Consider the following 16145-nt stretch of genomic DNA (forward strand, 5'->3'; position numbering starts at 1 on the left):
TTGGTGGCCCTGGGAACAAACAGGACCCAAGAACTGGACGTAGGCAGCTGGCCTCGGATTTGCACAGAGCTCACTGGGTCTGGATGGAGGTTGCAGCTCAAGAGAAAATGTTTAATGCGAGAGGGGACAGGTCTGTACAGCCTGGAGGAGGGGTCTGGGGCTCACAGGGACAGAGGCGGGCAGGGGGGAAAGGGGAGGGAGGGGAGCTCAGGCACCCAGTGGAGATTAAACAGCCCGGCTGGATCATCCAGCTTGACAGTGATGGTTAAATGTGGCTTTGCCTCAGTTTCCCAGGCAGGGAGCTGGCCCCCTCTCGGCTGCCCTGGTGGTCCCACCTCAGCGCTGGTAGAAGAGTCCGCTGGATATCACGACGTAGCCCTGGAGGGCAAGGAGAACCACGGGCCAGGTCGGGGGCCACACGAGGACCAGGAACACCTCCAGCCGCCCCATCAGCCTGGCTTTGAGCTCATGCTCTGCCACTCTGGCTGCAGGCCTCCTGAGTCGCCTCTCTGGGACTCAGCCTCCTGCTGTCACTTGGGAGTGGTAACAGCACCCACCCTGCAGGCCTAGGATGAGGAGGCACGTGGGCAGAGCCCCCAGCACGGGGCCGGGGCTCAGTGCGGGCTTATGGACGCCGTTGGGACCAGCGCTGTGTCAGGACTGGGAGCCCAAACCACGAGCATATTCTCCACGTCCAGGGCTCCCCAGGAGCACCAAGCACCTTCCCTATATCCTCTCTCTCTGCCTTGCCCTGCGGAAACGTGCCCAGGGCCTGCTGAGCATCACCTGTTCATTCAACAAATCTTCACTGAGCCTCTGCTATAAGCCGCGTCCTGTTACACGTGCTGGAGATAAGCAGACCCAGGCCCTTCCCACGCGTAGGTCATACACGGTCCGAGGCAGTAGCCATTGTTAAATTAAACCCAATTAAGATTAAATAAAATTTGCAATCCAGCTTCTCAGCTGTACTGGCCACATTTCAAGTGCCCAACAGCCACACATGCCCAGGGGCTGATAGCGGCCACCGTGTTGGACTGTGCAGATATCCATCCTCACAGAACATCATTTTGGACAGGGCTGGGCTAGGGACCTTTGACTTTGGACCCAGTTGGCTAGATCTGTGAGTACCACAGTGGACGGGTCAGTCACTGACCCTGCCTGCTTGGGAGAGTCTCCAGGAAATTTTCACTAATGGCCCAGGTTCCAATATGTGCTAATTGTTCCTTTTTGGGGAGCGGGGGAGTGGTTCACCCACGTGCCTTGGGACCATAGTTCTAAAGTGACACGGGCATCATCCCTGGAAAAACATCCCTGGGTCCCACTCAGAGGATGTGAATAACACATGCAGATGCTGGGCTTCAGGGGCCTCGGCTAAGCTTTCTGTCCTTCATATGTCTTGTTGAATGAATAGAAAAAATATTATCATTTATATCCCAGGTGACACGGAAAGAAGTTGTAGGGTCTCACCCTGGGCAGTGGAGATTGAATTTCACCCTGGCCCCACCAATTTCGCATAAGGGCAAGTGATTTTAGAAGGGTCTGGAAGCCCCCTTCCCCATCCAGCCTATAGAGATATGTGTATAAAGCTGGAAGAAGCCTGTGTGTCATCTCCCCCAGACACCAAAGGGGCTGTGCCCCCAGCCCAGGGCATAGATCGTGGGATGACTGAATCCCCCGAAAGTGGCCCGGCATATTTGATGAGGACCCTTGCACCAATGTCTCTAAACGTCCTAAATTTTCCATCTCATTACAGCCAAGGATTCATGGCACGGTCTTGGCAGGAATGTCCCCCTGAGGGGGACACCCTCAGGCATGGCCAACCCGGAGACCTCACTGTTTGTATAGCGGGAAGGGAGAGTGGGGCCTCGCTGAGCCCAGCCTTCGTCCGAGGGTGGAGGAAGCCCGTGCGCCACACACAAAGGCTCACCTCGTAGACAAAGACCTCAGGGTTGGCGTACTGGAGGTTGACCACGTTGGGGAGGGCGACCCCCATGCCCAGGAGAGCTGCAGGAGGGGAAGGAGCAACTAAGTTCAGTCAGGAGGCCCCAGCGGAGTGCCACCAGGAGCCGGGCCCATGCTGAAGTCCTCAGGTGCCTGGTGACACTGAGCCCCACAGACAGCCGGGGAGCAGGCACCATTATTATTATATTCATTTTACAGAAGGGACAATTGAAGCTTCGGGAAGTAAAAAAAAGAAAACTTGAACCCCCCCCCCTTAACCTCTGAGCCCCGGGGCTAGGTGGGGGTGGGGGAGGGAGCCTAGAGCGGAGGAGGGCCAGCAGGGGACCGTAGGGCCAACTGGTGTGGAGGGCGGGGCTCACCGTTGAGGTGATCCAGCAGCGGCCTCTTGAACACGGCGTCCATGAATGGGTGCACTTGATTTGTCTGCAGCCACGTAGTCAGGGAGATGGGGGGCCGCGGGCCCGCTCCAGTGAGGGGCCAAGAGAGACAGGCAGAGGGGCCACACGTGAACACGCCAGACACAGACAGGCACAAAAATAGCAGAGGCACGGGTGGAGGGAGGAAGGCAGGTCACCCCCGTCCTGCCTTCAAGCAGAGCCCAGCGACCCCTGGGGTCAGGTCAGCTGTCTGAGCATCTGGGCCCCCGGAACTGCCCTCCGGGGAGGAGACAGACCAGCACCTGACTGACTGACACTGTGTGCCCAGCAGGTGGTGGGCAGGCTGCCTGATGCCAGGAGACTGGCCGCCTTCTTGGTGCTGACCAATGGACGGATGGACTGATGGTGGACAGACTGATGTGCCGTATTGACTGACAGGCCAGCCCACAAAGGACCACATGGTGGCCAACGGCCCAGCCATGGCACGTGGCTGAGGGGGCAGCCAACACTGTCCAATGCTGGCTTGTCTGATTTACCAGTAGACTCAGTGATTCTTGGCCTGACCAGTCATTGGCCACCAGCAGTGACAGGCAGCTCACTGACGGACCCCACTGAAGAACTGAGGTTGCTGACCGCCTGACCAGCCAACAGGCAGCCTGGGAAAGAGACTGGCTACTATCCCCAAGCGCCCTAGGAGGAAGCTCAATCGTGGTGGTTCATACAGGGGCACTCATGTGCGGGCACACAGTTCAAGGCCTGCCCCACCCACTGAGGGGGTGTCTGGACATCCCAGCCCCACACTCACATCAATGAAGCCCATATTGGAAGAGGCCACGGTGAGCTGGATGTCCCTGGAAGAGAAGCAGGAGGCTTAGTGCTGGGACCTAGTCCCCCCCGCCCATACCACACATGCTGCATCCCAGGATCCTCTGATGGACACTGTGATAAGGGGCTGCAGACCCATTCCCCAGAGGAATACACTGAGGCCGCTGGCTCCAAGAGGCCTTTCTTACCCCAGCACAGATGTGGTTCCCCGAAGCTTCACCTTGGACACAGAGAGCTGGAGGCTCAGGTTCACAACCTGGGCACGAAGGGAGAGCGAGGTCAAAGAGTGCAGAGCCACAAGGGAGCCTTCAGCTGGCCACCAGCTGCCACCCAGCCCCTGACAGATTTGGGTGTTTGTGGAGCGCCCGATGTGCCGGGCCCCGCACAGAGCACTGGGAGCAAACACAGCATAAATGAGACAGACCAGGTCTCTGCCCTGGGGAACCGTCACAGGCCAGGGGAGCAGGTGAACAATAACCAAAGTAACCAGATGAGATCCTTACAGAGAGTGTCAGGTGCCATGAAGGCAGAGTGTGGTAGCATGGAGAGGGCTGACGGGGACCATCTTTCTCGGGGTGGTCCAAGAAGAAGGTTGCAACATTTAAGCTGAGACCTGAAAGATGAGAAGCCAACCATGCCAAGAGCTAGGAGAAGAGTGTCCTGGGCACGGGGGGGNTGGCAGGAATGTCATGTCATAGCGAAAGAACAGCAAGGACACCAGTGTGAACAGAGCAGAGCAAGTGAGGAAAGTGGGGCAGGAAGTGGAATGTGGGGTGTCGCCACCCTCCAGCCAGCCCCACCAGCCCACCTGACTCACCATATCAAAGGAGAAGAGGGAATGGAAAGCCGAGTTGGAAGCCACAGCCAGGACCTCCACGAAGGGCTGCAGCTGAAGCGTGGCATTGTGGGTATGAAGTGTGACCACGGGCGTGGCACCCAGCTGCACCTTGAGCGCCACTGGCATGGGCTTGGGGAAACTGCGGGCCACCTGGGGAGGCAGGGAGGGAGAGAGGGAGGAGGGCACCTAGGGGCAAAGGCTGGGTGGTCTCTGCACTCATCACTCCTCAGGCGCTGCTCAGACATGACTGGGCCACAGGCCCCTGCCCTTGGGGATGTCCCGCCTGAAGGGGGCGGTAGCCTTGTGATCTGTGCCAGGAAGAATGGGAGCTCAGGGGCCAAGGGAGCTTGAGAAGACTCCTGGACGGGGCTAGGGGTTGGGCCCTGCCCTAGGAGGCAACCCTGAGCTTGGTCTTGAAGACAAACAAGAAAAAAGAAAGCAGAAAAGGCCCTCTGGGTAGAGGCAGCACCTGGACAGAGGCATGGGGGGGCGGTGAACAGCAGACTGTCAGGCAGAAGGGGGGAGGGTCCTCAGATGGAGGATACAAGGACAGACGCTGAAGCCCCTGCGGGACAGATACCAGCCAGCCGAGACCCTCCCTTCCCCGTCCCAACTGGGCCTTGGCCCCTGAAATGACCAGAACTGTCACCAACCTCAGGGATGAGCCGGCCCAGCACGGATGTGTTCAGGAGGTTGTCGTCCGACTCCTGAAATGAGCCCCCACATCACAATGGGCCTTAGGGCAGCCGCCCCCCGAGCTAGACCAGCTTCTGCCTCCCCATGACCACCGTTCAGCCTTTCCAACAGCCCACCCGTGGCCCCAGATCTTGAGCTGCACCTCCCCCCACGATTTGACCTCTGCGGGGTCTCCCCAGGCTGGGCCCCAGGACACGCATGTCCCACGTGCCCCGGGCGGCACCTCACCAGCTGCCCTGTGATGTCCAGGTTGAGGGCTCCAGCCTTCTGCATCAGCAGGAGGACAGAGTCAAACAGGTCCTGGGAGAGGCCCACGGCTGCCATGGCTCTGTTGGTGCCCACGTGCAGCGGCAGCACGAAGGGGGTGGCATCCACGGGCAGGACAATGGGCTTGCCCAGCAGGAAGAGAACGGCCTGTGGGGTTGGGGGGTGGTGAGAGGGAGAAAAGCAGCGGGGCCTCAGGAGGGAGGCGACTCCGTCACAGATCCCTGGGCTCTGAGATGTCACCCACCCGTACGCCGCATGTCATCCAGCCTCACACCTTTGCCTGCGTGCCCTGCCCCCGCCTGGGATGCCATTCCAGCTCCCCTCCCTCCAACACCCCTGCTCCTTTAGTCCAAAGACCCCAGAAGCAACAAGCCCAAGGGCCCTGGGCTGACAAGGCGACACTTACGTTGATATCCAAGGAGATGTAGTCCTTCGTGACCTTGGGCACGTTGACCATGGTGTAGCGGATCTGGGACTCTGGACCCACAGGGTTGAGGCCTACACAAAAGCAGGATGAAGGAGAAAAGATGGCATCCTTAGCCTTACCTCCCAATGCCTCCTCTATCCAGAAACCTCAACTATCTGACCTTGGCCAGCCACACCCAGGCCTGGAAGCAGAGGAGGTAAGAAAGAAGGCCTCTGAGGAGGCGAACTTAGGTCACAAAACACACGCACCCAAGATTCAGCCACTAGCAACCTGTGGACCGTTAGCGTAGACACGATTCTAGCAGTTTGGGTGTCTCGCTTTCCTAATCAGTGGAAGACTAGAGACGCCAAATTAGAAGGAAGGGGAAGGGTCACTCTGTGCACACATACGCCCTGAAGAAAGCAAGAAGGAACCACAGGAGAAGAACGGAGCTCACATTCATCAAGGTCCGGATATTTGACCCACACTGTCCCAGCACCCTCCCCGCGGGCCCCAGTCCTTACCAATTAAAGTGCCCAGGTGGACATTGAGGCCCTGCACCAGGTTGGAGATGCTCAGGCACAGCTGTGGCAAGACAGAGGCGGAGGCTGATCAGGCTGGAGGGGTGAGGCCAGGCGGGTCTAGGGTCCCAGTCTGGAAGCCTCCCCGGGCCCACACACCAAGGCCTGGAGTCCCTTCCTTCCACCCAGTGGGCCTCTTGCATCTCTCTTGGGCCCTGAGGACTCAGAGAAGCTGGGCCCATGGGCGTCGAGGAAAGAACGGGGGCAGTGGGACACAGTAGAGGGGACCACAGCTGGGCCAGGACAGTCGAGGCAGGGAGCCCGCTGCACTGGGGCCCAGAGGGCCTGCTGGGGGAAGGGCGCTGCACGCGGTGAAGGCAGGCGGTGGTCAGCGAGCAAGACTGGAGTTCTGGGCACAGTGGGCAGCCCGAGAAGTATATTAAGCTGGGGTCAGTGTGATAGAAAGTGGGGCAAGGAGAGACCACCCGCAAGGCCAAGGGGGGTCACAGCCTGGGCCAGGCAAAGCTGGTGGGGCTGGGCCAGGGGAGGCCGGTGACAGAGGAGAGGGCCAGGTCAGGCTGTACTGCCTTCAGCCCTTGGGACTCAGTCTTCCCGTCTGCAAGATGGGAACACTGGGGCCCACGCCTGGTGGGTGTGGGATGGCACCGAGTGGGTTGACTTGGGATTGCAGGGACCAAATCAGAAGATGGGGTGTGGGTAGGGACAGAGATGGAGAAGCGCCCCCCCCTTGTCAGTGTGACCCTAGCTCCAGGGGCACCTGTCTGTCACCAAGTCAGCCACAAGCCACTACTGACAAGGGTGGAGATAGCAACAGGAATCACAGCCAAATCCTTTGCCAACACTGTTGTAAGCTCTTCACGGATGTTAATGGGCTCAACTCTCTCTGCGCTGTGCATGTGGAATTGGGGGCAGAGGGAGGTGCAGCGACTTGTCCGAGTGTCACAGCCGGGAAGGAGGGGGCCAGGATTCAAGCCCAGGCCACACGTGGCTCCAGTGCCCATGCTGTTGTCCACTTTCCCTTTGTCTCTTTTTCATAAGTCCCTTGGCCCCATCCCGACCCTCGGGCGTGGAACTGGGGCTGGCCCGGGAGCAGGGGCCTCCCTTCCCCGCGGCCCCCAAGCCCCCCCTTGTTTCGTCCGCCCTGTCACTGCCCTGGACCGTCCCCTCAGCCTTTTTCCTGCCCTCCTGGGAAAATCGGAGGAGTCCCATCAAGGGCCTTCTAGTTTAGGAAAGGCGCTAACGGTCCCCATCTCCCCCATGCCTGCAACGCCCCATGTAGGCACCGCGCCTCCAGAGGTGAGCAAGGGCCCCCTCCCCGGAGACGTGGGGGTGGGGTCTTTACCTTGTTCCGCAGGATGGCTCTGACGTGCTTCTGCACCAGGGCCAGCGGCCCCCGGGCCAGGCTGAGGGAGAGACCGAGAAAACGCTCCTGAGGCCCAGGACACGCGTTCCACCCCTTTCTCCCGGCAGAGCCACACACTGAGAGACCGGTGTCCCCCCGAGCCAGGGGGCCAGTGAGTCCCTTTCCACCCCTGCTGGGTGCCAGACACCGCGCTGACACCGTTGTCCCCACAGATGAGAAACCGGGCCTCAGAAAAGAGGTCACTGGCTTGGAGGTTTGTACGTGGCCAAAACGTGACAATGAGGCCAGGCTTGGGGGAGACAGAGAAGGTGTTGCGAAAGCGGACTCGGCCCCGTCCTTGGCCCACCGGCCTCGTGGCCGCTCTGAGCCCAGCAAGCTGGGGTGCTAGTTCTCTGGGACACGCCCGGGAGGGTCCCTTCCTCATCCTGCATCTCACTTTCCCCTCTGAACAAGAGGAGAGGGGTCCAAGTTGTTTCTCAGTGGGGATGCATAGGACTGTGGTTCCCTCGGGTTTTTCTTTAAGGTTTTTTAAATTTAAAGTCGAGTATAGTTAACACACAGTGTCCTATTAGTTTCAGGTGCATAACTTAGTGATTCGACACGTCTGGACATCACCCCGCACTCCTCACAGCAAGTGCACTCCTGCCTTCCCGTCGCCCGTCTCCCCCTCAGCCCTCCCCTCTGGTAGCCATCAGTGCATTCTCTGTAGTTAAGACTCTGTTTCTGGTTTTGACTCTCTCTCTCTTTTTTTCCCTTTGCTGGCTTGCTTTGTTTGTTAAATTCCGCATATGAGTGAAATCGTATGGTATTTGTCTTTCTCTGACTCACTTATTTTGTTTTGCAAAATACTGTCTAGTTCCTTTCATCCATGTCACTGCAAATGGTAAGATTTCATTCTTTTTTATGGCTGAGTAATATTCCTCTGTGTGTGTGTGTGTGTGTGTGTGTGTGTGTGTGTGTGGTGTGTGCGCGCGTGCGTGTGTGTGTGTGCACGCTCTATGTATTCTTTATCCATTCATAAATGGTTTTTATTTTAATTTTTTAATGTTTATTTCTGAGAGAGACAGAGCCCGAGGCGGGGCTCGAACCCACGCACTGCGAGATCATGACCTGAGCCCAAGCTGGACGTTTAAGTATCTGAGCCACCCAGGCACCCCTCATTCATAAATGTTGACCCAGGCTGCAGCCCCAGGTCACTGAATGGCCCCTCAGGGGAGAGGGGAGAGGGCTAGCGGTGTTTTTCATGCCATTGACGTCTGGGCTTTCAATCTGTGAGCAGCCCCTGCTCATGAGGATGGTGAGGGGGCGCGTGTTACATGTGAAGATGGTGAAGATTCATGCCCAGCCCCCCAGAGAGGCCAGTCTCCGGTGCCCCCCCAGCTCTCATGTGAGAAGGTAGAAGTCATGCAGGAGGCGGGTCAGGCTACCGGGTCTGAACCCACTCCACCGTTTGCCAGCTGTGTGACGTGGGCACGTTACCTAACTCTTCTGTGCCTCCATTTGTTCCCTCGTACAACAAGGCAACTGCACCTTCCAGTAGGAATACTGTGTGTGGTGGGGGGCTTAGAGCCCGCACTGCGCACAGCAGGTGCTCCGCAGGCGGCAGCCGCTGTCAGCTCTAGATGCACCCGACTCCCAGTGAGGGCGACGGGCTCCAGAATCCCATCTCTGCACGGAGAGACCTCTGAGGCCTCTGAGGCTCAGCATCCTCCCTGGGCAGTATGGGAATGGCCGTGCATCGTCATGTGCTGGGCGGGGGGAGGGGGGCAGTAGAGGGCACCCGGCCTCTCTGTGTGGTCTTGGGCAAGTCCCCCCTCCCTGAGCCTCAGTGTCCTCAGCCATAAAACACGTGTGATCCTGGGGGTCTCTTAAGCCCCTTGTGGCCATTGGACGAAGGCTTGAGTAGGAAACTCGAGAAATAGCACTGCGGCCGGGGTTCTGCAGCCCGCCCTCACCAGACACTCACCCGGCACTGCCGTCGGGCACCTTGGTGTCGCTGAAGAGTGGGAAGCAGGCCGAGATGCTGACCACGGGGGTCCCGACGGAGCCCTGGGCCACGCGGGCGTCGGCCAGCACTACCACGGGCAGCCTCAGCTCCAGGGGCTCTGGGACTCTGCAGGACACCATTCCTGAGCCCCGGTGGCACTGCCCAACAGAGCCTACCCTACACCCCCCAGCCTGAGCCCGCCCTCCACTTGACGCAGGCAGGTATGAGCTGGCCCCACCTGGGCAGACTCAGAGCACTCCTCGCTCCACTCAGGGTCACAGACGTTGCAGCAGATGGGCTTGAACTCTGGCTCCCCATGCCCTCTCACTGCCAGACCCTGGCCAGTCCCTCCCTATACTGAGCCTCAGTTTCCTCTTCTGTGGAATGGACATAAGAGTGACGGTACCTATGTCCCAGGGCCATGCTGAGCTTTCTACGAGGTGGCCATGTGAAAATGCCCCGGCGGAGCCTGGCCCATGGCAAGCACTCATACAGTGTTAGTGTCAGCACAGGGGACTTAAAACAGAGACCCCTGTGGATGCCCAAGCCGGCAGTTCGGAAATCAAATGCACACGAAGTGACTGGCACACAGAAATAATTCTGATCGTTGCATTTCCTGAGCACTTGCTATGTGCCTTGCCGTGTGGAAGGGGGGAGGGTGTGATTTTAATTACAGCGATGGATCCATTCACTGCGTCCCTCCCAGCAGTGCTGCCGGGTTTCATCCCACTTCACAGAGGAGGAAACTGAGGGCTGCAGGAGTGAAATGGCTACCCGGTGGCACCGCTGTGAGCAGGGTCCTAGTCCTCAGAAATTCTCTCACTGTCTCGCTCCCCCACTGGACAGGAAGTGGAGGACTTGGGTGCAGGTCCGGAGAATTGCTATCCCCGTCCCCTCACTCTGCCCCTTGGAGCTTCCCTGAAAACCCCGCTGCCCACCCCCGCCCCCAGGGAGAGCCACTCACCGAAAGACCTTGAAAGTAAAGTTGGCTGCTACCAACAGGCGCACTCCGAAATCGGCCACGAATTTTAGGTGGAAGTGGGACACATGGACGCTCAAAGTCTGGATCCTGTGGGATGGGAGTGGGGGTGACGGGGAGGCCCCCAGTCAACCTTGGAGTTCCCTCTGGGGTGGGTGTTCTGAGCCATAGCCACACTAGTGATCTTATAAAGAAGGACTTTCTGACTGTAGCAAACATGGCATGAGGAAGAGGTGGTGAGTTCTCCACCCTAGGGGGCATGCAAGTCGCTATTGGACAATCAACTGGCAGGGAAAGGACGCAGAGAGGATTCCCAGAACTGGACAGGAATTGAGTGAGGTGACTGTTCAGGTCTTGGAGGGATTTTAGTTTTTGACAGAGGTCAGGAAATCTTGGAAGGTGGGCTCCACAGAAGGCAGAAACGCCCTCCATGGCATTCTAGTCAAAGCTTTGGCTTGTAGCCCTCCAGAGATAGGAGACTCCTTGCCTTCAAAGCTGCCTGTTCTGATCGCTAAGCACTTTTTTTTTGAGAGAGAGCAGGGGGCAGGGTCAGAGAGCGGGAGAGAGAGAATCCCAAACAGGCTCCCTAACTCGGGACTTGATCTCACAGTTGTGAGATCATGATCTGAGCCGAAATCAAGAGTCAGACAAAATCAGTGGCTTAACCGACTGAGCCACCCATGTGCCCCAGCTAAGCACTTTCTAACTATCTTGTCCTTTTTTCCTAAATGAGCCATCTTTTTCCTTGCACAGTAGTTGGAGGTGGGAATTCAGACAATACAAGATGACATAAAATTTAAAAGTCACATCAAAACTCTGCCCTCAGGGGCGCCTGGGTGGCTTAGTCGGTTAAGCGTCCGACTTTCGCTTAGGTCATGATCTCGCGGTTCGTGGGTTCGAGCCCCGTGTCCGGCTCTGTGCTGACTGCCAGCTCAGAGCCTGGAGCCTGTTTCAGTCTGTGACTCCCTCTCTCTCTGACCCTCCCATGCTCACGCTGTCTCTCTTTCTCTCTCTCTCCTAGAAATAAATAAAACATTTTAAAAAAACAAAAACAAAAAAACTCCGCCCTCAAACACTCTCACTGTTAGCACTTAGCTGATATTGTTCTGTGACTCTCTTTGGGACACAGGCTGGTCTAGAACCCGCTTCTTCTCACTTGACACCAGCCTTAGCCATCTTCCCACTTCTACAAACAAGGACACATGTGGCCAACTAGAAAACGGTGAGGAATTCTCGACTCTTGGGTATTTATGTCATTCTCAGCTCCCGGCCAGCCGTAAGCTGAGAGCAGTGCCCCAGGCCTACCCTAAGAGCTTCAAACTGGGGGCCTCCACACCAGCTGCTGTTCTATCGTGTTTTAAAGTTTTAAGTGGTTTCTAGTAAGCTGCCATCGTTCAAAATTGATAGATTTTAAAGTTTTAAAAAAAAATTTTTAACATTTATTCATTCTTGAGAGAGAGAGAGGGTGCAAGTGGGGGAGAGGCAGAGAAAGAGGGAGACACAGAATTTGAAGCAGGCTCCAGGCTCTGAACTGTCAGCACAGAGCAATGAGATCATGACCTGAGCCGAAGTTGGACGCCTAACCAACTGAGCCACCCAGGTGCCCCAAAATTGATAGATTTTAAATAAATAAATAAAGTAAATATATATATATATATTTTTATATATATATATAAATTGTCTTGGGTCTCCAGAAATCTGGCAATAGTGAATCTGTTCCCACATGGTGGGGACAATTGGCCCAGCCCCTGGGGGTGTCTGAGTTGGAGATGGCCCCCATGTACCTCTGCCTTTGAGTCTCTCTTCATTACAGGGGGTGTGGGGGTACTTAGGCTCAGACTTGTGTCTCAACTTAGTGTCTGGCTTTTGGAGGAAGTAACCCAGGGTCTTGCCGCTCTGGGGACCCAGGAGCTAAGTCTTGGCTCCTGGGAGCAGGAATCTACTAATTCAGAGGCCCTAGGAACCGCACCCCCCCCCAATGTCTCCACCTTGGTCCCAGCTCCCTAGTCATCTTGTGACCATTCACCTAAAGGGTGGGTGTACCTGGTGGAGGAAGCCCCTCTGGAGCTGGTAGGGAGCACTCACCTATACGTGGGACTGAAGCATTCTTCCCAGTGGGTGGGAGCACTCACCTTGTGGGCTGATGCACCTCTCCATTCCAGTCCAGGAAATATGGGACTGTGACGTTCAGGGCCTGCTGGAGAGGGGCTTTCCCGATTTCAGACACTGCGGGGCCGGAGCAGGTGAGGTCAGACTGTCCTCAGGAGCTACTGAGCAGGACTGCGCCACCCCCCCACCGCCTGCCCTGCATCTTGGGCAGAGAGGACTCAGAGACCCGCTTGCTCATAGGCAGGGAAGGGGTGGGGGATACAGTTGGGTCTCCATGAGCCCATCACGCATGCATTACTCACACCGGGCCCTGCAAGGCATGCCTTTCCCTTTCTTGCTTCTGCCTTTCTAAATCTTTTTTAAAATTTTTATTTATTTTTGAGCAATAGAGACGAAGTGTGAGAGGGAAAGGGGCATGGATAGAGGGAGACACAGAATCCGAAGCAGGCTCCAGGCTCTGAGCTGTCAGCACGGAGCCTGATGCAGGGCTTGAACTCACGGACTGTGAGATCATGACCTGAGCCAAAGTTGGCTGCCCAACCGACTGAGCCCCCCAGGCGTCCCCTGCCTTTCTAAATCTTACTTGTCTGCCCCACTCCTCAAAAACAAGAACATCCTTGGCCCTTTTGCAAGACTCTGATTGAATCCCATCTCTTCTGGTGCCTTCTCCCAAGTCCCCAAGCAGAGGGGCCAGTAGAGTGGGGCAGAGGGCAGAGGCTGAGGATTCTGGAGCCCCTCAGATTCTGGGTACAAATCCCAGCTCTGCTACTCACTATCACTGTGGCTGCTCTGTGCCTCAGTTTCCCCATCTGTAAATTTGCAATGATTATAAAGGTACCGGTCACACAGTGTCCTTGTAAAGCCTCAGTGCTCAGTAGATGTTAGCTTTTACTGCTTTTTGTTTGTGTGACGATAATGACTGTCACTTTGCTAGCACTTCCTTCAGTTGCTCTGAGTGCTTTGCTTCTCCTCACAATTCTATGATGTCAGTACCACATTGTGCCCGGCTTACGGAGAGGCGAGGACAGCTGGCAAGGGGAAGTTGGACCGGCTGAGGTGCCCGGCCCTCCGGCCCCTCGACTTCCTTGTGCACCTGTGCGGCCAGGCCAGGGAGGTGCTCATTGACCCATCCGACATGAGCGGGATGAAAATGAGAGGTAATGGTGCCAGAAGGGAGCACCAGATGAAGAGTCCAGAGGCCTGGACTTCACCCAGACTCACTGTGGGAATCGGAAGTCATGAGCCTCTCTGGCCCTTAAATTCCTTAGACCTGGAGCAGAGGGCCAGCCGTCTCTATGTTCTTGATACCCTTCTCCCTCCTGACCCTTTGTGGCTGAGCCAAGACTCACACCCAGGCCCCTGGACTCCATCTACAGTGCTCACCTGACACAGGGCTTATAAGATGGGATTGGAAAGACACTTTTAAGAAGCCACCCGGCGCCCCTTTGGAAAGAGATGTGTGCGGCTGGAGTCTCCTGCTGGGTTTCCACCAAGAACACAGGCAGGTGCGCCTGGATGGCTCTCGGGGACAAAGGAGGCTCACACATGACAGGCAGAGGGAGGAGGGCCGGCACAAGGCAGCAGGCCTCTCGTCCCTGCCTACAGTTTCTATGCATGGCTCCGTGCACCGGTGACAGACTAACACGGGTCACTGACCCCTTTCACTGCCATCCTACCTGCCCGGATACAAGGTCCCGGAAGGCTGTGTGTGCCAGGGGACACTGCGGCCTCAGTGCTTCGTGGCCTGGGCCACTGAAAGTCCCTTCTACGGTCTGGCTTGAGTGCCTCACACTGGAATCCGAATTTGGTCTGGACTTGGGGGAAACAGCTTCTGATTTCTCGCTCCTGACCCAGCTCTGGTGGGATCCCAGGGGCACTGGGGGGTGGCTTTTGTCCCTCCCTGGGCCTGGGTCTTCTCATTATGCCTTTCTTGGGGGATAAAGCAGGTCTTAGAGGGGCGCCGGGGTGGCTCAGTCGGTTGAGGATCCAACTTCAGCTCAGGTCATGATCTCACGGTTCGTGGGTTCAAGCCCCACATCGGGCTCTATGCTGACAGCTCAGAGCCTAGAGCCTGCTCCCTGTGTCCCTCTCTCTCTGCCCCTCTCCCGCTCACACTCTGTCTCTCTGTCTCTCAAAAATAAGTAAACATTAATCTTCCCATGAACCCCAGAAATCTAGCTCCAGGTCTGTGCTAGACATGTCTTCCCCCAGCACACGTGTGTGCACACATCCCCATCCTGCACGGTCGCGTGTACGTGTGCAGGCTGGGCGGCCACACTGTATGCACACACTAGGCTTGTGCCATGGCACTTGCACACATACCAGTCAGCACATGTGCTGACACTCAAGTACACACATGGGCACATTTCCGTGAATTCTCAGGCTTACACGCAGACACACACATGCAACAGCAGCCACTCACACCAACCTGTGCCCACAACACAGGCACGCCATGCACACGCACATGCGTGGTGGACAGGACATATGCCCTCACTCACTAGAACTTGGTCAGACGTGATCTGGGGGCCAGGGACGCCCGGCCCCAGAGATAAAATCCAGGTCCCCGTGGGGTTTTGAGTTCACAGATCCACACGCACGGACACACGGGAGACCCCAGCAGCACACCTCTTACCGTAGCTCAGCGCAGCCTTGTTGAGCCTGACCACTGTGCCTGGCAGGGAGGCACCGACCGCGAGCAGCAGCAGGGACAGTAACAGGCCCAGCCTGCATGCCGGAGCCATGGCTGTCCTGGCCCTTGCCCCCCCGAGATCTGTGGGCCAGGGTGGGGACAAGCATCAGAGAACTTGTCCCGAACGTGCCCCCCACCACTCCAGCTGTTTGATCCCCACCCCAGCCTGGAGGTCGCAAGCCCTGAGTGGTGATCCCAGCCCTACCCAAGACCCTTGCATGTCAGTTTTGCATCTCTGCATTGGGAGGTATCACCTTCCCAGCCTGCTTCCTCAGGAACCACAGTGAGATCTTGTCTGGAAGTAGCCCCAAGGCCCAGAGAAGACATGGACTTGCCTAAGGCCACACAGCAAACTAAGGCTGGTATAGGACCCAAGCCATGCCAGAAGAGGCAGAGGAGATTCCTGGTTAGGGAGATCAAGAGCAGCTTCCGACCCCGAGGAGAGAGCCCGAGCCCACCACCCCAAGGCCCAGGGCCGTGCTTCTTGATGCCAGGAGTCCAGCGCCCTGTGACAGCCCATCCTAGGGTCCAGCTGCTTGAGCCCAGCCAGGGGAAGACCCAGGGTGGCTCCTGTCCTCATCCTATCCTGGACCAGGTGAGGAGTGTCCTAAACGCAGGCCTCTAGCATGGCCCCCCAGCCCCTCCAGACCCAGCCCAGCCAAGTGGACGGATCTGTGTCTGACTTAGCAACGAGGGGCCACTGCTGAGATGGGCTCGTGGAGGCCCAGCGAGGTGGCACTTGCCCAAAGTCCCACGACAAGACTGGGGACGGACCCTTCTGTAGAAGGTGCTTGGAAGTAGTATTCCCATTAAACAGATGGGGAAGTCGAGGCTCCACCCTGGAGGGGTGCCAGCCCCATTCCCATTCCTACCTCAGGTGGTTTTCTGGGACCGGTGGATTCTCAGCCCCTAGCAGGCGTGGGAGCTGTTTTATGAGGCTCTCAGGTATGCAGCGCCCACTGCGAAGGGACCCAGGGAGGGGCAGGTTTGCTTGTGGATTGCGCGTGTTTTCCCTGCAAACATGGCCGTTGCCAAAATGTTTCATCCTCTCTGTGGTGGGGCTGCCACGTAACCAGGCTGCTGCCGAGCGCTGCAGGACCCTGAA

At 57.2% G+C, this 16145-nt stretch overlaps 1 protein-coding gene across 1 annotated transcript; it reads right to left on the reverse strand.

Annotated features, from left to right (window-relative positions):
* Positions 1 to 129: 129 nt before the first annotated feature.
* Positions 130 to 15092, reverse strand: BPIFB2 (BPI fold containing family B member 2). The gene is made up of 15 exons (XM_077769400.1): positions 14984 to 15092; positions 12375 to 12468; positions 10228 to 10332; positions 9263 to 9389; positions 7256 to 7342; positions 5896 to 5956; positions 5372 to 5463; positions 4927 to 5112; positions 4656 to 4709; positions 3982 to 4152; positions 3353 to 3420; positions 3145 to 3190; positions 2322 to 2385; positions 1928 to 2004; positions 130 to 378 (listed from the first exon to the last, which is right to left on the reverse strand). The coding sequence occupies exons 1-15, from the start codon at positions 15090 to 15092 to the stop codon at positions 337 to 339; spliced, it is 1383 nt and encodes a 460-aa protein (XP_077625526.1). The 3' UTR covers positions 130 to 336.
* Positions 15093 to 16145: the final 1053 nt, after the last annotated feature.

Source organism: Crocuta crocuta, unplaced genomic scaffold, assembly GCF_008692635.1.
Source record: "Crocuta crocuta isolate KB4526 unplaced genomic scaffold, BGI_CrCroc_1.0 scaffold445, whole genome shotgun sequence".
Lineage (NCBI taxonomy): Eukaryota > Metazoa > Chordata > Mammalia > Carnivora > Hyaenidae > Crocuta > Crocuta crocuta.